The sequence below is a fragment of the Lissotriton helveticus genome, chromosome 6, assembly GCF_964261635.1.
Source record: "Lissotriton helveticus chromosome 6, aLisHel1.1, whole genome shotgun sequence".
NCBI classification, from domain to species: domain Eukaryota; kingdom Metazoa; phylum Chordata; class Amphibia; order Caudata; family Salamandridae; genus Lissotriton; species Lissotriton helveticus.
Window position 1 is genome coordinate 603,381,587 of NC_136067.1, and position 20,734 is coordinate 603,402,320.

Here is a 20,734-nt window from a genome sequence, read left to right on the forward strand (position 1 = left end):
GAAGAGGTGAAGTTTAGTATGTATAAACTCACAGGGCCATAACACATCTTTCTATGTAAGTGGTTTTGTCAGTGTGTGCTCAGAAACCACTCTTTTAGAAAGTGCCTGAGTTTTGTGCTTTAAGCCTTTCTGTGTGTCTCTGCTGAATGTGGATTGACTGTCTGGATCTGAGAGGAGCTGGGGGAGGTCTTGACCTAGGCAGGGGGTTGAGATGGCACCAGGCTGGCCTGAATCTGGAGAGTAGGCGAGGAGACGCCCCTGGAGGTGAAGAGGCCTGGGTTGTTGCTATAAAACAATTGACCCATCTCCTGCTGAGTGATTAAGGAACCAGACCCCCAGTATCAAATGGTGAAAGGTGACACTGGGAGGGAGACACCCAGAACTGTTTTAGGCAGGGTTCAGGGACCCCTGAGCACAATGAATTTCAAAAAAAATTAGAGGTATAACTATGAGAGCTGGGACCCCTAAACGTTGGAATGGAACAGAAATGGATTGAGACTGAAAAAGAAACAACTGTAGAGACTGCTGGCAAAAGACCAACCCTTGCTCCCTGATCTGGGGCTGGTCTGCAGTATGCTGTTTTAACCAAGGAAGAGGCTGTTGGGACTGTGCTTGATGCACTGGGTCCCCCCTGTTTGACGAAGACAGTGCTTTGTGCTGTGTCTTGTTACCTCAAGGGCCAGAAGTGAGCTGTCTCCCTGTTTGGAAACACAGAAACATAAAAGTTTCCAGAGAAATTTTAAGCGACACGGTGGGCACGTGTTGTGGCAGCTTGAGATCCTCAGAAGGTGTGCCTTGTGATCTTGGACACACAGAGGAGAAGTGAGACTCGGACACGCTGGGTGTGTGTCGTGGTGCACCGCAGGCGCTAGTGAAGAGTGCCTGGTCAACGTGTGCACCGAAGCTGAAGTGAGTCTCGGACGCACTGAATGCGTGTCGTGATTCACCGCAGGCATTAGTGAAGAGCGCCTGGTTAGCGTGTACACCAAAGCTGAAGTGAGACACGGACGCGCAGGGTGCGTGTTGTGGTGCACCGCAGGCACTGGTGAAGAGCGCCTTGTCGGCGTGTGCATCAGAGATGGAGTGAGTCTCGGACGCTCAGGGTGCGTGTCGTGGTGCACAGGAGGCATTGGTGAGGAGCGCCTGATCAACTTGTCCATCGGAAGTGGAGAGAGTCTCTGACATGCAGGGTGCGTGTCGGGGTGCACAGGAGGCGTTGGTGAAGAGCGCCTGGTCATCGAGTGCACCGGAGAAAAAGTGAGGCGTGGACACGGTGAGCGTGTCGTGGTGCGTCCGAAGGCGTTAGTGAGGAGCGCCTGGATTTTGGGCAACGGAGTTGGAGTAAGTCTCAGTAAAACAGTGTGCATGCTTTGGTGCAACCTGGGACTGTAGAAGTGATCGGCTGCTTATCGTGTGCACCGGAAGAAAGTGAGTATCTGCAGCACGGTGTGCGTGTCTTGGTGCCAACTGAGACCGGTGGGAGGAGTACCTGGTGAACTTGCATTCGGTGTCGATGTGAAGTCCCATCAGCGTTGTGTGTGTGTGGCTTTGTGCCAGAGGAGACCCGGAGGGTGCTGTGGTGAACGTGTACCCAGAGTAAAGTAATCTCAGGGGCATGGGGTATGTGTGCCCTGCGACTGCCTGAGATCTTCCTAACAGTCATGGCCTGGACCGGCAGCCCCAGAGGAGCTGAGCTGCCAGGCCGATCCGCTGAGGCTCATTTGGAAAGTTTTGCATGAAAGGCCCAACTCGCTGAAGGAGGAGACGAGAGTGGGATCGCGCCCCCAGGTAACATGGATCACTACCTGGGCGGGGTGCAGGCTCGGAGGGACACTCTCTCGGCCTCTCAGTCCTTCTGACGACGTGAGCCTTTACTTCGGCTCTGAATCGGGTCCTGTACAGACTAAAGGAGTGGCAGTACTAGGGCCAGAGTAAGAAGCGGTACTTTATGTCATCGTTGATTTGTGTGGGGGCAACTGTTATCTAAGAGGCTGCTTGTTGTAATGCACATTGCCTTTTTTGCTGCTAACGAACTGCTGGACTGTATTATGACACCTGACATTATTTCTTTATTGCAAAGTACACGATTGTAGGGCAACGCATTACATTATTCCTTAATTGCAAAGTACATGATTGTAGCGGTACGCATTGCATTATTTCTTCATGGCAAAGTACGGGATTGAGGTGTGACGCATTGCATTATTCCTTCATCGCGCAGTACATGATTGTAGCGGTATGCATTGCATTATTTCTCCCTTTGCACGGTACTGGGGTGTATCGTTACGCATTGTATTATTTATCCTTCGCCCAGCACAGGATTGTATAGTTACACAGTGCATTATTGTTTGTCCATTACAATATGTGTGATTCTAGCATTGCAACCAGCATAGCATTTTTAAAGCGGTGGTTGGGTTTTGAACCTACCAGCCAGCCGGAACGAATATTACCCTTTATTATATATTGGCTTTTGTATTGTGTGGTCTGATCATATATCATTTTATATAAAGTTTATACTTGTTTTTATCAAACTCGTGTGGAGTCCATTTGTGGTGTCACCAGGGGGTTGCTGTGGGCATGGTTGCACATACTGTACACTCGTGCCTTGGAAATATGCCTGGCTGCTCGTGCCAAGATACTAAGGGGGTGAGCAGGGCTATCTCAAACGGTGTCCTTACTTGGCCTAACGCTGAGTGAGGAGTCTTGGGTCTCACATTTGGTGACAGTGGTGCGGGACGGGGACTCCGGCTTCCAACACTAGTGTACATCCTCGCATGAACATACTCAGGAAATGGTTCACCACAGTTGCTTTATAGGTAAGCCTAACCGGTCAACCAATAGTAGCCCTCATTTCGTAGCATTTTTATGACACTGTATTGTATTATTGCAATTCACTATGGCAGATATATTCTGCCTTATTCCTTTCCCTCCTCTGACTAAACTAACACAAAATAAGAATGTATGATGAAAAAATTTATTTCCCAAAATGAGTTCCATGTGTACATTTGTTGCTAACTATAAGTTAATACCCAGTTTGCATGGACTTATGGGTTGCTCGTGTTTTTTTTTTAATACCCTACACAAGCATGCTATAGAAGCTGGGACCTCCTCAACACCTACTCGCCCGATGTCGCCTTCCTCACGGAAATATGGACCATTGCCAAATCTGCACCCGACATCTCCACCGCCCTTCCCCACATATACAAGATCTTGCGCAAGGACCCCCCATCCGTCCAGAAGGAGGAATCGCCGTCGTTCACAAAAGCACCCTCTGCATAACCACTCTCCAGGACGACACAATGACCCTCATGGAGCACCTTCAGTTCCAAATCTAGACCAACCCCAAAATGACTCTCAACGGAACTCTCATCTACAGTTCTCCTGGCCCTGCGCACCCATTACTAATGTCATTACCGACCTCATTGCACCTCATGCCCTCCCATTCACAGACTACATCTTATTCGGAGACCTAAACTTCCACCTGGAAAACCACAATGACACAAACACTGCCTCGCTCCTAGAGAACCTCGACAACATAGGACTGAAACAACTAGTCACTGTCCACACAGCAGGACACACACTCGACCCCGTCTTCACTGGAGGAAACAGCTTCTCCTACAGCCACACCACAGACCTCCCCTGGAGAGATCATCCACTTCTCCTTAAAAGAAAAACACTGTACACAAGCATGCACACTGCCTCCCCCGCAGAAACTGGAACAAAGTTACCAAAGACCAGCTCACCTTCGCCCTTGTCAGCACGCCAACACCGACTACATCAGACACAAACACTGCAGCGCTCTACCTCCACTGTTGGATCACGAACTGCGCCGACACACTCAGGTTCCTTAGGAGAGCCACTGGAAAACACATCAGGAAAGCAAAGTTGTTCACCCCTGCACTCTAAGATCCTAGACACTGCTGCAGATGACTTGAAAAGACATGGAGGAACAACAAAAAACCCCAAACCACGCACCACCTACAAAGCAGCCACCACTGCACACCACTAACTCAACAAATTCACGAGGAAGAAATTCCTCCAAGGCAGAATCCTCACCAATGCACACAAAACCAAAGAGTTCTTCTAAGTCATCAAGGAATTCCCCAAACACTGCAGCAAAACAACAGACATCCCACCCTCCCAAGACCTCTGCAACAGACTCAGCACCTTCTTCCACCACAAGATTAAGGTGGGCTACGACAACTTCGATTACCAAAATTACCTCACCAATCCAGCTCCCTCCTCATGCTATGCAACCCAACAGACCCTGCTCAAATGGATCCTACTAACAACAACATTTTGAACACCTGAAGACCATGAAAAGCATCCACTCCGGAGCACCCTCAGAACCCTGCCCATGCCAACTCTTACACAGAGCCGCCTCTGACATCTCACCCGAATGATGTTGGATGATCAACTGCTCCTACCAGACCGCCACCTTCCTCGACGACTGGAAACACAGTGAAGTCAACCCCCTCCTGAAGAAACCCTCCACGGCCCTGAAAGACCTCAAGAAGTTCAGGCCCATCTCTCTGCTTCCATTTGCAGCCAAGGTCATCAAAAAGGCCATTGACCACACCAGGTAGGTCGCTCCCTCTCCGCACAGCACCGACTGTGTCTCCCTGCCCTAGCTGCTGCTGCTGAGGAAGTTCGAGGCCCTCCGACACCCTCAGGATACCACCTGCGCCTCATCCCTGGTGGCCAGTGGTAGGCTGTAGGTAGGTTTGTTCTTCCTCCGCGTTATTGCTTTTATTGTATTGCCTGTATTTTCATTGTTGTGTCTGTGACTGCTGTTGTCTGTCTTCCCCCGCTGCCTGTACGTGGTACGTGCCCCTTTTTCTTCCCTCTGTTCCCCTCGCTGTCACCGTGCTCTCTCTGCCCGGTCTCTCCTTCTGTTCCCCTTCCTGTCCCTGTGTCTCTGCCCGGTTTTCCCTTCTGTTCCCCTTGCTGCCCCGTGCCTCTCTGCCCGTTCTGCCTTCTGTTCCACTCGTTTTTCACTCATTTTTTGTGCCTTTCTGCCCTCTGTTCAACTCGTTTTTCACTCGTTTTTTGTGCCTTTCTGCCTTCTGTTCCACTTGTTTTTCCCTAGTTTTTTGTGCCTTTCTGCCCTCTGTTCCACTAGTTTTTCCCTCGTTTTATGTGCCTTTCTGCCCTCTGTTCCAATCGTTTTTCCCTCGTTCTTTTGTGCCTTTCTGCCCTCTGTTTCACTTGTTTTTCCCTCATTTTTGTGCCCTTATGCCCTCTGTTCCACTCGGTTTTTTGTGCCCTTCTTCCCTCTGTGCCACTCGTTCTTCCCTTGTTTTTTGTGCCTTTCTGCCCTCTGTTCCACTCATTTTTCCCAAATTTTTTGTGCCTTTCTGCCCTATGTTCCACTCGTTTTTCCCTCGTTTTTTGTGCCTTTCTGCCCTCTGTTCCACTCATTGTTCCCTAACTTTTTGTGCCTTTCCGCCCTCTGATCCACTCGTTTTTTTGTGCCGATCTGCCCTCTGTGCCACTCTTTTTTTCCCTAGTTTTTTGTGCCTTTCTGCCCTCTGTTCCACTCGTTTTTCCATAGTTTTTGTGCCTTTCTGCATTCTATTCCACTCGTTTTTCGCTTGTTTTTTGTGCCTTTCTGCCCTCTGTTTCACTCGTTTTTCCCTAGTTTTTTGTGCCTTTCTGTCCTCTGTTCCACTCGTTTTTCCCTAGTTTTTTTTTGCCTTTCTGCCCTCTGTTCCACTCGTTTCCCCTTCTGCTGTGCCCCCTGCGTCCCCGCCCCCCTGAATACCCACTGCCCATTCGCTGCCCCCGCCTCCCGCCTCCCAGCTGCTTCTCCCTACCACCTCACCATATAGGCCGGCTGCTGCGCAGTGAGGAGAGCGACCCTTGACCCCACCAGGTAGGTCCCAAATTTTTTGTGCCTTTCTGCCCTCTGTTCCACTCGTTTTTGTCTCGTTTTTTGTGCCTCTCTGCCCTCTGTTCCACTCATTTTTCCTTAACTTTTTGTGCCTTTCCGCCCTCTGTTCTACTCGTTTTCACACCGTTTTTTGTGCCTTTCTGCCCTCTGTTCCACTCATTTTTCCCTCGTTTTTGTGCCCTTCTGCCCTCCGTTCCACTTGTTTTTTTGTGCCTTTCTGCCCTCTGTGCCATTCGGTTTCCCCTCGTTTCTGTGCCCCTTTTGCCTTCTGTTCCACTCGTTTTTTGTTTCCGTTTGCCTTCTGTGCCACTCGTTTTAAGCTCGACTTTTGTGCCCCTTTTCCTTCTGTTACCTTCGTTGTCCCTCACCGCCCTCGCCGCTGCGTCCCCTGTGCCCCCCCCTGACTGCCCTCTACCCATTCGCTGCCCCGCCTCCCAGCTGCTCCTCCCTTCCACCTCCCCATGTATGCCAGCCGCTTGCGCGCAGCAGAAGGCGCACCTAAGGCAAGCGCATCTGCGCCAGTCCGCGCCTGGACTGCGCCCAGCGCCAGAACCTCTGGCCCCCGCACCCGCCACGATGACCGCCGCCACTACGACGCCAGCACTCTGCATGCTCTCAACTCCGGACTGAGCCGCACCTGCTTCAAGGCAACCCCGAAATGCACACACGGCCCCTTCACCTGCCGGACCTGCAGCTACACCAGCCACAGAGCCGACGAACCACCCGCCAAGAAAGACCCCAACCACCTCCGATGCATACAACTGAACACCCGCTCCGCAGGCAAGCATGCCGTCAAGCTCTGGGAACCTACTCGACACAACATCCCCGGACGTCGCCTTCATGACAGAGACCTGGTTTAACGACTCCTACGCTCCCGACATTGCCATAGCCATCCCAGATGGCTACCAGATCACCCACAGAGACGGAACCGACGGAGTCGGAGGAGGAATCGCCATCGTCCACAAGAACAGCATCAGGGTCTCGACTAGCACGACGACGCGCTCAGCACCACCGAACACATGCATTTCCAGATCCACACAGACCCTAATTCCACCCTCAGAGGCACCCTCGTCTAGACCAACTACACGCAAACCTCACTCTCAGCCCACCCACCGAACCCTCCAACACCGACGATGCTGCCCACAGCCTCAGACGCTGGATCGAGGACTGCGCCAACACCCTCGCCCGCTAAAGAAACCCCCCACAGAGACATCAGAAAGAGGGCCAGGTGGTTCACCCTAGAACTCCTAGCCTCCAAGCAAGCCTGCCAGAAACAAGAAATGGCACAGTGAACAAACTCCGGACAGCCACGCAGCACACAATGCCGCCATCTGCAACCACCACCACCTCATCAGGGCGGCCAAGAGGACCTCCTTCAAAGACCTCCTCAACAACAACGCACACAATAGCAAGGAGCTCTTCAACTTTGTGAAGGAACTCTCCAACCCCAGCTCCAACACCAACGGCATCCCGCCGTCGCAAGCCCTGTGCGACTCCCTTACCACCTTCTTCCACCGCAAGATAGCAGACATGCACGACAGCTTCAACCCCCAGACAGCCCCAAAAGACAGCAACACAACAGACCCTCCGTACAACATCGACCACGAACCCCTGCTAGTCTGGGCCAGCGTGAGCATCGATGACACCATCAAGACCATGCGCTCAATCCACTCCGGCTCTCTCCGTCGGACCCATTCCTGCACCACATCCTCAACAGAGCAAGCAGCACCATCGCAACCTACCTGCGCAACGTCATCAATCTCACTCTCGAGACCTCGACCTTCCCAGAGATCTGGAAACACGCCAAGATCAACACCCTACTCAAAAAACCTAAGGCAGACCGAAGAGACCTCAAGAACTTCAGGCGCATCTCTCTGCTCCCCTTCTCTGGCCAAGGTCATCGAGAAAACCATCAACAGACAGCTAACCCGATACCTCGAAGAAAACAGAATCCTGGACCCTTCCCAGTCAGGGTTCCGCAGCAATCACAGCACCGAGACTGCCCTCATCGCTGCCACCGATGACATCAGGACCTTGCTGGACAACGGCGAAGCCGCAGCACTCACCCTCCTAGACCTCCGCCTTCGACACCGTCTGCCACCGCACACTATGCGCACGCCACAGGGATCTGAGACAAGGCTCTGGATTGGACCACCTCCGTCCTCTCTGGCAGAACCCAGAGCATCCGCCTCCCCCCATTCCGTTCCAAAGCCTCCGAGATCATCTGCGGCGTACCTCAGAGATCCTCCCTCAGCCCGACCCTGTTCAACATTTACATGGCCCTGCTCGCACACATAGCCCGACAGCACAACCTCAACTTAATCTCCTATGCCGACGACATTCAGCTGATCCTCTCCCTCACCAAGGACCCCATCACAGCCAAAGCCAACCTCCACGAAGGAATGATGGCCGTCGCCGACTGTAGGAAGACCAGCCGTCTAAAGCTGAACTCGGACAAGACGAGGTCCTCATCCTCGGCTCCAACCATTCAGCCTGGGACGACTCCTGGTGGTCGACGGCACTGGGGGCAGCCCCGACACCCACCGGCCACGCACGCAACCTGGGAATCATCCTCGACTCAACGCTCTCAATGACCAAGCAAGTCAACGCCGTCTCCTCCTCCTGCTTCAACACCCTCCGCATGCTCCGCAGGATCTACAGATGGAAAGACAGTCACCCAGGCCCTCGTCAGCAGCAGACTCGACTACGGAAACAACCTCTATGCGGGAGCCCCGACCAAGCTCATCAAATGACTACAACGCATCCAAAACGCCTTGGCACGACTGATCCTCCATGTACCACGCCACAGCCACATCACCCCCCACCTGAGAAAAATGCACTGGCTCCCCGTCAACAATAGGATATCCTTCAAGCTCCTAACACACGCACACAAGGCACTCCACAATACTGGCCCAGCCTACCTCAACAGACGGCTCTCCTTCTACATCCCCAACCACCAGCTACGCTCCGCCGACTTCTTACTCGCCACCATCCCGCACATCCGAAGAACAACCACCGGTGGGAGATCCTTCTCCCACCTTGCCGGCAAGACATGGAACACCCTCCCACTGAGCCTACGACAGACCCAGGACCTGCTGACCTTCATGAGGATACTCAAGACCTGGCTTTTTCGATCAGTAGCTGCCCCACCCAGTGCCTTGAGATGCTCGCGGGTATGTAGTGCACTTCACAAATGATTGATTAATTGATCAACACCCATTCATTGAAGCTAACAATGTCCTGGACATCTCCCAATCCGGATTCCAAAGCAACCACAGCACCGAGACTGCCCACTCGCTGCTACTGATGACATCAACTCTCTCTTCGACCAAGACAAAACCGCAGCCCTCATCCTCGTGGACCTCTTGGCTTCATTCAACACCGTCTCCCACTGCAACCTAGCCACCAAACTCCACGACGCCAGCATCCACGGCAAGGCCCTTAACTGGATACACCCCTTCCTCACCGGCAGAACTCAGCGGGTCAGACTCCCTCCCTACCTCTCGGAACCAACAGAGACCTACTATGGACGGCCTCACGGCTCCTCCCTCAGCCCCACCCTCTTCAATGTCTACATGGCCCCCCTCGCAACCATTGTCTAGAACCACAAGCTAAACATCGTCTCTTACACGAACGACACAGCTGATTCTCTCCCTCACCAATTAACCCAACATCACCAAACACAACTTCCCAGAAGGGATGAAAGTTGTTGCCACCTGGATGGAGAAAAGCTGCCTGAAACTCAACTCGGAAAAGACAGAAGTCCTCTTGCTTGGCTTCACTCCCTCTGCATGGAACGGCTCCTGGTGGCCCTACACCCTCGGAAATCCCCCCCACCCCGACAGAACACGAGCAAAACCTCAGAATCATACTAGCCCCATTGCTCACAATGAACTGCCAGATCAACGCTGTATCCTCGACCTGCTTCAACGCCCTCCACATGCTTCGAAAGACTTTCAGATGGATCCCAACCGAATCCAGAAAAACTGTCATGCACGCACTCATCATCAGCAGACTGGACTATGGCAATGCTATCTATGCCTGAACCAACAAGAAACTCCTTTGCAAACTCTAAACTGTCCAGAACGCCTCAGCCGGACTGATCCTCGACATCCACAGTTGCAGTCACTTCAACCAACGCCTCTGCAATCTCCACTGACTTCCAGTTGAAAGAAGAATAAGCTTTAAACTCCTCACCCATGCATAAAAGGCCCTCCACAACACCAGCACTGCATACCTGATCAGCCGCCTCTCCTTCCATGCACCTAAAAGACACCTCTGATCAGCCCAGCTCTCTCTGGCCACCATCTCATGTATCAACAAGACCAGAACGGGAGGGAAGTCCTTCTCCTACCTCCCAGCAAAAGCCTGGGACACCCTCCACCTACCTCTGGCAATCTCCCTCAATGCCCCAATTCAGGAAGGACCTCAAGACCTGGCTCTTCGGATGACCCCAGCACTCAACAGGGCCGACACTTACCCCCCAGCACCTTGAGAACCTCACGGTTGAGTAGTTTTACTTTACCGAGCCTGATTGATTGATTGTGAATGCTCGCAATATCACAAGTTTCTTAGTTTCCACAAACTCCCAAGGCAGACCCTTTCTTTATCTGTTCACTCTCCATCCCTTTCATGGGGTTTACTACTGTATAGTTTTAGGCAGTTGTAGCACACAATAAAGCAGTAGTAAATGCATTTACGTCTTCTTAGTATGATTATATGACTACCTGAAAGGCATAAATCAGGCCATTTCCAGTCGTCAATTTATGTTTAACATATGTTTAGAATGTAATTTGATGTTCCTGGTCTGTACTGAAGCGATACTTGGGTGCAACAGAGTATAAATCCACACATTATACCATGATTGATTATCCAGGTGAAAGTGAAGCAGACAAAGGAGCCTGTTTGGATTATTTGGAATGGGGCTTGCTCCATATGGGATTGGGTACAAGGCTTGGCAAAAGTCCAGGCCCTGTAGTAATTCCCCACTGCTTAAGCCTACAGGCCGTGCACAATGAGTTATGTACTTAATAAGGCCTGATACGGGACTTGACTGATGGCCAGAAGATCCACTCAAGCAATGCTGTACATGGTCAAACGGTAAGCATGGATGGTCATGGCATATGGGCCTTGCCGTGGGGCCTGGTCAAAGCCAGAACTTGTCAAAGTACTGTACACTCAATCTCAGCTGTGCTGGGCAGAAAGCCATGAGTAGTGGATTATGTTAAGATTAAGGCTTGGTGTAGAGCCTGGATGAAGGTCAAGCAATGGAGACAACCACCACTGCAGACAGCTGCAGCCCATGTACTGTTAAACAAGTGCTTGGCACAAAGCTTGCCCCACTGCTTTATCGCAGTTTCAGAAGCAGAAACATAACATGGTATTATGAATACCATTTTAAGTTTCTGCTTCTCACACTGCGAGAAAGCAATAGGGTTAGGTTGGAGGCAGGCGGGTGGGAGTTTCTGCTTCAGGCAGGAGAGGAGTGGCTTGCCCACTGTTGTGGGCGCTGACTGTTTGGTCGGCCCCAGGGCTGACCAAACCAGTCATGCATACTCTCCGTTTTCTCAATGTAGGCTGCATGCAGCCTGCACTGAGAAAACGGCCTCCCCATAGATGCCTGTGCAGTCGGCGTCCCAGCCAATCAAAATGCTGCTATTGCAGCTTCGTGATGGGCTTAGGGGAGTGGAGGGAGGCTGCCTGCTTGGCTGCTTACTGTGTGGAGGAGAGGACGCAGGACAACGCGGTACCAGACCGGAGCGGGCCATGAAGGTAAGTTACTTTTTTTAACTCCCCGTGCAAATCCCTACCCTCGCGACCCCCCCACCAGCAAATCATGCCTGCCGAGACTGAGCTTCACTGAAGGTGTGGCTATGCAGGACTATAATAAATAACAGCATCTAACAATACGGCATGAGTAAATACCATGTGCGCAAATAAAGAAACCATTGCGGGTGCATAGAGATCTCTTTCATGACGTCAATGGAAGTTTGTATGTTATGTTATTGATGTCATCTGGGAAGACCCTGTATAGTTGTCTTGCTAGTCAAAACTGCTTCTTACCTTTCCTTTCCTGGAGAGATCTACAAGAAACTTGAAATTTAGAAACGTAGTAGGATGACTCAAAGGAGTGCCACATTTCTTGCGGATTAGTCAGATGGTACCAAAGTTATCACCAAACATAAAAGGCTATTTCACAGGAAAGTGTCTGAACCATAACTAATTTAAACAATTGCTTCTTGCCGACTCTGTAGTATTTCAACAAATAAAGAAAGAGCAGAAATGTATACATCAAAAATAATGTTATAGTGTAAACAGTCTAGGGTGCCAGGCGCTACTGCACCTTCAAAATACCATGCTGGAGTTTAGAAGGTGAATGAGTTATCTTGCCATATTTGATGTGCATTCAGTAACAGAGGTCAAATGTCAGCCATGTCTTCTGAAAATTTGCTGTTTATTCTTTAAACAAGAATATTGGTGTCCTCTTTTCCTCCCCTAGCTGCAAATGGAGAGGATTTTGTAATGCTACGCAAATGACAATCTTGTTGAGGTACAAGGAGTGCGAAAGGAAAGGTTGTAGGATTTCAAACATTTTCTAACATACAACACATTATAAAGGTTTGTACATGAACTATACAAATATTTTAAAATATACCAGCAGCAAGGAAAGCAAAAATGAGGCACTTTGTTGGGAAGTGTAGTGGAAAAAAAGATTTTATTAGTATCAAAACAAATCAATAAACTTTACGTGTGGTGTGCAAATGCTAAATGTTTGCTGAAACCACATTTCTACACAATTTATTTTGAGTTATATTGATTTAGCAGTAAAACCTTTTGTCTGATGCAAATTTAGTGATCATTTCAAGAGGCAACTTTAATGGAAAATCTATTCTCTATATATGGGAATACCCTAACACACCATGCTTAAGTCATATATTTGCGACAATGTGCGCCTACACGTCCCACGGGACACATACTACACCCATTTCACTCTCCTGCTGAATGGTCATTGTGCATTTACCACACTTTTTCCTTGTGTGACACTTGGATTTTTCACAGTCCTTTGAACTTGAGTCTGGGCCACTGGGATTATGTGATTATGTAGCTGTGGGGATTTCTGCAAAATTATGGATGTGCCTCATTTGCCATATAATCCCTTATCTGTAGCATAATCTGCAGATTCCATAAAAAAAATAGTTTCTAGCCCAAACTAATCAAAAGTTACTAAAACGCTGCAATGTGTTATCACATACTGGAGGGCCCCTCACTAAGGTTGTCTGGTCGTCTTTTTATTGCTTATTTGTGTATTTGGGTGTCAAAGTGTTATTAATGAGGTGAAACCTTTGCCCAGCAAATGTTAACATGTTTCAAAATGAAAAGAAAAAGGTAATACTAACACAAAACGTGCAGCATTACGGCTCACAATTTGCATTTTCCTGCTGCATGATTTAGTCCACCCTACCGCATTTTTTGCCCCCCCTATTTTTAGTGACCCCGACAATTGTGATGTAACATTGATGTCAGCACTCCCACTCTGAAAATGTATTCCAGCACCATTGTAAACAGGGCGTTTATTACCTCAGCAGTTGCACTTGTTAGTCCAAAGCCAAGTTCTTCACTAATAACAAAGGCACTGGCGAACCAGGTGGTGATACTTTTCGGCACCGTTGCTTGTAGGTTGGCATTTTTTCCAGAGCTAGACAATAAAAAGAAAGGCCTTTAAGAATGATTTCAAAGTTTAACTCGATATAAACACATATCAATAAAGCTCTGAGTTTGTTACTTGGATTCGATTAACATCAGCGAATCCTGCGATCGTCAATACTTAGGACATTGATACACCGATTCTTTTTAAAAGGAAAACATTCATTTTCAATGGAACTCTGCTAACCACTGCCGACGCAGTTGATTTACATGGGAGATACAAAAAGTATTAAAATAAGCAGGTCTTCAAATTACTGAAGAACAAAGGAAACATTTCAAAATATTTCAGGAAGATCTAGAAAAAGTGCTGCCTTAAGCACATATGTAACAGGAAAGCCAGATGTGTGCATTTTGTAAATGCAACTTTACATGCAATTTGGTTCTAAGGTGGAGGAGCGTCTCTCCACAGCTCAAAATGAAACATTCAATGATAATAATGTATTGTTATTATCATTTTATTTTCCCTATTGCAGTCAGTGGCGGGCCAGGGCTGGTCAGAGCAGGGGAGCAGTGGTGTGTACTCCCTATGTGCGCATAAAGTGTTTGGCCGGCCTTCTTGGACCCACCAAGCAGTTCATGCACACTTTGCATGTTCCTACCAGGCTGCATTACACAGCCTGGTGAGGAACATGCACAGGCTCCCTGTTCCAGTCTGAGCGCCGAATCTCATCGCTGCATTGCAGGATTGTGATTGGCTCAGGTGTACCTATGCCATCGGCTGGGACAGGATGATGAAAAGGACGGAGGAGAGGTGGTGGCTGGTGGTTAAAGGTAAGTACTTTTCTTTTATCACATTCCTCTCCCCCTCCCACCACCGTCTCATCACCCCCATCTGATACCAGCTGCTATTGTAATCTATACAAAGATATTTCAGGAAAATTAGTGGTCAGTAGTATATATTTAAAAACTAAATGGACTGTGAAAATTGTGTAGGATAATATTTATAGGTGGGCTGTCTTTGACTTGGTTTAGATCTCTTCTGCATGTGTTCGTTGTACCAGTCTTGAGAAGGATTCAGATCAGTGAGTGAAAGGAACTGTACAACCCGACTCACCGTATTAACCTATCCATTGGCGAGACAAGATACGCCACAATTTGAATTTTATTATGTTTTTGACTTCTTTTCTCTAATCTCTTTCTGAAAAAAGCTTGTGGTGCTGGGGGAAGTAAGCTAAATGGTTGTCACACAGCGCATCTTATGTGTGACATCCTTAGACAGTTCTGGATTTTAGTCAACAGTACTTAGTATGCTTGTATTTCTGAATCCATACTGCTAATGGGAAAAGCAATACTACTAATCAGAGGGAAATTGCCGCAGGCTTCAAAGCCATGGCTGGCAGAAGGTGGGTACATGGCATGGGGAAAAATGGGGAACTGAGTTGGTTATATTTAAGACCTATCGCTCTGAATCCTTGGTAGATTTGGTTGGTTTATCATATAACAAAATATTACTGCCTGAAAATGCAGTTTGGTGTCAGAAAAACTCAGTCACATGTGAATTTGCCTCTGAAAAGGACAGTAGAGTTGGGTCAGTCGGTGACACGCAAGACAGACATCCAAACACGTGACTGACTCTGTATTAGTGCCACGGCTGAGCATTACTTTCTGAAAATTAAGTATGCAATCACTTTGACAAACTAAAACCATGGTTTGAAATTATAAGATTAATTACCTAAAAATAAATGTTGCTCTCAATTAAAATGATAAATGGAGAAATACATTCTCACATATTTTAAAATGTATTTGTGCATGCACGTAAAACGTCCAAATGCAAACAGACTTATTAAGAAGGTCAAAACGACTTTTCTACTTCAGAAACTGTTTTTGTATTTGTAAAAGACTTGCAAATAACTAAAGTACACAAAGCTTTTCATGTGGGTGACCCTACAACCAGGCGAAAGGGGTAGGTTAGAGTGCACTGCAGGATAGTAATGCCTTGTAAGTACCCACTAACTTGTATGTCTCCATGTGGCATCCTGGGGTCTTGTGTGTCATGGGCTCTAGGCCCATCAAGACAAGTGGTAAAGTATTTTTATTAGGAGAGGAGTGGTAATGCTGGGTGGCACACAATTTGTTGTTCCTTGCAAATTCTGTAACTTTCCCTCACAGGAAAACATGTGTTTCAACCAAAGTTTGAAGTTTGCATGAACTTTGTGATTGCAAAAACAAAATAAAACCTGGTAAGATCCACACAGGTCACACCACCCTGAACTTCCTCAGGTGTCTCATTTTTAGGAACACCTGAGTTTTCGTAGGTATCCCGAAGTGGCCGCTAAGCTTAGGCCCAAAACTCACATCTACCCACATTGAAAAACAAAAGGGTTAGTTATGAGTAGAAGCATTTGAGCATCCAATGTTGCGATTTTGGTTTTTCCCTGTGGTGGGGGCTAGGCCCACCCACACAGGTGGAGTAGGGATTTTATTCTGAGACCAGTGGTAAATCCTGGGTGATAGGAAAACTGTGGATCCCCACAGATTCCAGACCTTTCCCTAATGAACATTTGAGGTTTTTTTCCAAAGTTTGGGGTTCGCAAGGCCAAATTCATGGGACTCTTTCAAATCATACCATCTGGACTCTCCTGAGTGTATAGTGTACAGAAACGCCTGTGTTTGGTAGGTTTATCTGGGTGGCAGCACAGCCCGGGCCAAGATTCCATCATTTCCTACATCAACAAATAGGGTTGTTTTTGTCCCAGAGTTTCTTATATCTCCACTTTGTGTTTTGGGGCATTTTTGACCACAAGTGCTAGGCCCAGCCACACAGGTGACATACCTTTTTTAATGAAAGAAGTGTGGGAACACTAGGGGGTAGCCATTTTGTGGATCACTCCAATTCCTGAACTTTCTCACTGAAATATGAGAAAAGGCAAGTTTTTGGTCACACCACCTTGGAATCTCCTGTGTGTCTAGTTTTCAAAAAATGTCTAGGTTTGGTAGATTTCTGTGTGAGACGGCTAATCTTGGGCCCAGATTAAGCAGATATCAACACTGTTAAAAAAAAATTGATTTTGCTTGGTTAAATGTGATATCACCAGAGTGTGTTTTGGGCTGTTTTGTATCTTAGGCGCTAGGCTCAACCGCACAAGTAGGGTGCCGTTTTCAACTCGGGAGACGTGTGGCAACACAGAATAGTAGACCATGTGTGATTTCCCATTGGATTTTTCTGCATGTTTGGTTCCTAAATGTAAGGCAGTTTGCAAGAAAAGCATTTTGCAAAATGCCAACTGAATAACATGATAATAGGGTTAACCCCACATTCAGAGGCTTACAAATAACAAAGGTCATAAGCTCATTACCTTGTGCACATTTCATGGATACATTGGTTTACTTCAAACCAATTTTTCATTCATTAGATTGTACTATATGAATTGCTACAAGGTCGGTACATGATGATAAATCATTAAAAGCTGCAGCTCAATTGTTCCCTCTCATATGCTTGTGGAAAACCTACAAACGTTACATATTCTTGTGTACCGAAGGGTTTTGTAGATCACAATCATTACAAGAAAAATGACAGATGAAAACATTGTTACCAATTGCAATATTGTTATTGATTCCTTATTTCAACAATTAATATCTATAAAAAGCTTTCACGGATATACACAAATGATAAGATCAACAAGTTTCTTCGGATGGTGGAAGGCGCACTCATTCAAATATAAGCAAAAAGTCTTCTTTAGTCCAAAATATTTAATGCTTTATTGTAGCAATTATGCCAAACAAGTTGCACAGCCAACGCGTTTCGTTTCTGGGTGGAACTTTGTCAGGGCAATTCAAATATAAATGGCACTTCAAATTCAGCAACCATTTAACACAATGTACTCTCGAAATTTGACGGCAGCTCCCTGCATGCAGGGAGCTGCCGTAAAATTTCGAGAGTACATCGTGTTAAGTGAGAGTACATCGTGTTAAGTGGTTGCTGAATTTGAAATGCCATTTATACTTTTCTATCCTTATTGCATGGATCTACATACTTGAGCCCTGAGATTATCCTCGTGCCAGGGGCGCATTACTGTGTGCGACCTAACTCCTCCCACTCGGGTTGGAACAACTTGGTAAACAGTTTATCCTTATCAATTGAGGGATACCTTGGGACGACGTTTCCTTGCACAGGGATCCGGGACGCGTGTGATTGTCTACATTTTTACCTTTGCTGGTTCATATACTCTTTGGGACACCCTTCTTTAAATTTGAATTGCCCTGACGAAGTTCCACCCAGAAACGAAACGCGTTGGCTGTGCAACTTGTTTGGCATAATTGCTACAATAAAGAATACAATATTTTGGACTAAAGAAGACTTTTTGCTTATATTTGAATGAGTGCGCCTTCCACCATCTGAAGAAACCTGTTGACCTTTTTTGTGCCTTGTGGTGACGGGCACGGGAAGTGTGCTGCACCGGATTTACACTCATTACATTTATGTTATGGTTGTGCTGAACCTTGGTCAGGTCGTCTGTTTCGTAATTTTTGTACAAATGATAAGATGTTGACTTCAGAGTTTTGCCTAAATTTCAGAAATGTATAGGTTATAGGAACACTCATGGTGTTCAAGCTGGTTTCTACAAGATACATCACGCAGGGTGAAAAAACACAACATAGGGAAAATGGACTACCTCTTAGAAAAATGCAAAATCTCTTGTAAAAAATGTTTATAGAAGTAGCTTTGCTTGTTCATGAAAGCTGAGAAGATGGTTATCTTAGCACAGAAAACCTTTTATGGATGCAATTTTTTTAACAAAGCATAAACTTGTATAAACAGCACATTTTCCCCCATTTCCCCTCCAGAAATGAAATGTAGGTATATTTTGACTATCTTATCTGTACTCTACAAGAGAATCTAAAACCCATAGTTCTATTGAAATCCCCAGGATCTTGGCATAACATAGGATGTACATTTGGCATTGACCCCTAATGTGGAAATAAAATTATGAAGGCGCAAGCAAGAAGTATCCCAAATTTAAACAAGCATCAGCACAGCCAATAGCTCTTGCCTATGCAAGAGCTATTGGCTTTGCCAATTTGTTTTAGCCATGTTGTACACCAGCATGGCTGCTGTTCAGCATGGCTCAATGTTAATGGGGTAAAGGAGAGTGACGTGGAATGGAGTATCATAGAGTGGAGTCTTTTGGAGTGGTGTGGATTTGCGTACAGTGGTGTAGAGTAGAGTTGAGTGTCATGGAGTGGAGGGTCATGGAGTGTTGTGCAGTGATGCAGAGTGTTGTAAAGTGTTGTGGAGGGAGTAGAGTCTCAGAGTGTCATAGAGTGTCATAGAGGGGAGTGGTATTGAGTGTCGTGGAGTGGTGTTGAGCAGAGTGGAGGGGCGTAGAGGGTGTTGCGTAGAGTGGAGTAGAGTGTTTTACAGTTGAGTGGTGTAGAGCACAGTAGATTGTCGTAGAGTAGAGTGGAGTAGAGTAGAGTAGGAGAGTAAAAAGGACATAGAGTGGAGTAGAGTGTTGTAGAGTGGGGTGGCTTATGGTAGAGTGGAGTGGCATAGAGTAGAGTAGTGCAGGAGAGTGAAATGGCATTGAGTGGAGTAGAGTGTTGTAGAATCGAGTGGCTTAGAGAAGAGTGGAGTGGCACAGAGTGTCATAGTGAAGTGGCATGAGTTGAGTGGAGTGGAATAGTGTGTTGTAGAATACAGTGGAGTAAAGTGGCATGGAGTGGCAAAGAGAGAGTTGCGTAAGCACCGTAGAGTTGAGTCTTGTTGTAGAGTGACATAGAGTGGAGTATAATGTTATAGAGTGGAGTACAGTTTAATGGAGTAGAGCCTCAAAGAGTGGAGTATCAGAGAGTGGAGTGCTGCAGAGAGATGTAGAGTAGATTGCAGTGGAGTAGAGTACAGTGGCATAGAATGCATTGGTGTAGAGTAGATTGTTTCAGAGTAGAGTCAAGTGGCATAGAGTGGAGTGGTGCAGAGTGGAATGGAGTGGTGCAGGGTAGAGTGGAGTGGTGTGGCATAGAGTGGCATAGGGTGCAGTGGCATAGAGTAGTGTGGTGTAGAGGGCAGTGGTGTTGAATTTATAACAGTGGCGTGGAGTGATGCAGAGTGTAGTGGCATAGAGTGCATTGGTGTGGTGTACAGTAGAGTGGCATGCAGTTGAGTTGTGCAGTGGCGTATGGTGCAGTGCAGTCTTTCTTGCAGAGTAGAGTGTTGTAGCGTGCATCGATGTATTGTTCAGTGGCATAGAAAGTTGCAGTCTAGAGTGTAGTGGAGTAGAGTGCAATGGTGCAGAGTAGTTACTGTAGAGTGCATTGTTTTTGAGTAAAGTGGTGCTGAGTGCAATGGAAAGAGTGTAATGGTTACAGTACAGTGGTGTAGAGCGTAGTGGCATAGACTGGAGCGGTGTAGAGTAGAGGCATAGAGTGGGGGTAGTGTAGAGTCCAGTGGCAGAGTGCAGTGGTGCAGAGTGGCATACAGTGCAGTGGTGAAGAGGGCAGTGGGATAGAGTATATTGTTTCAGAGTAGAGTGAAGTGGCATCAAGAGTAGTAGTGCAGAGTAGAGTGGAGTGGTTCAGGGCAGAGTGCAGGGGCATAGAGTAGGAGTGCGCAGAATGTAGTAGAGTGGTGCAGAGTGCAGTGGGGTAGAGTAGATTGTTCCAGAGTAGAGTGGAGTGATGCAGGGTAGAGTGAAGTGGTGAAGTGTAGAGGCCAGTGGCATAGAGTAGTAGTGTAGGGTGCATTGGCATAGAGTGCAGTGCTGCAGCGGTTTAGAGTGGAATGGTGCAGAGTAGAGTGGAGTGGCCTGGACTGGAGTAGATGATGAAGAGTGCAGTGGTGCATAGAAGATGGGATAGAGTGCACTGGCACAGAGTAGTGCGATGCTGAGTAGAGAGGCATTGAGTGAAGTTGCGTAGAGTGCAGTGGTACACAGTATCTTAGAGTGGCATAATGTGTGGTGGTGTAGACTGTAGTGGCGTAGAGTGCTTCGGCGCAGAGTGCATTAGAGATGTGTAGAGGAGAGTGGCGCAGAGTAGAGTGGCACAGAGTAGAGTGGTGCAGAGTAGAGTGTTGCAGTGGCGCAGAGGGCAATAGAGCAGGGTAGCCTGGTACAGAGTAGAGGGAAGTAGAGTTGAGTGGCAGAGAGTTCAGTGTTGCATAGTGGAGTGTTAAAGAGTGGAGTATTGAAGAGTGCAGAGGTG

At 47.5% G+C, this 20,734-nt stretch overlaps 1 protein-coding gene across 1 annotated transcript in view; it reads right to left on the bottom strand.

The window, feature by feature from the left end:
- Nucleotides 1-20,734, bottom strand: part of LOC144762795 (CD109 antigen-like) — a 628,126-nt gene that overhangs the window by 143,137 nt on the left and 464,255 nt on the right. The window contains exon 19 of the mRNA XM_078648065.1: nt 13,469-13,586. Within this exon, the coding sequence (XP_078504191.1) occupies nt 13,469-13,586 (118 nt within the window). The remainder of the gene's footprint in view (nt 1-13,468; nt 13,587-20,734) is intronic.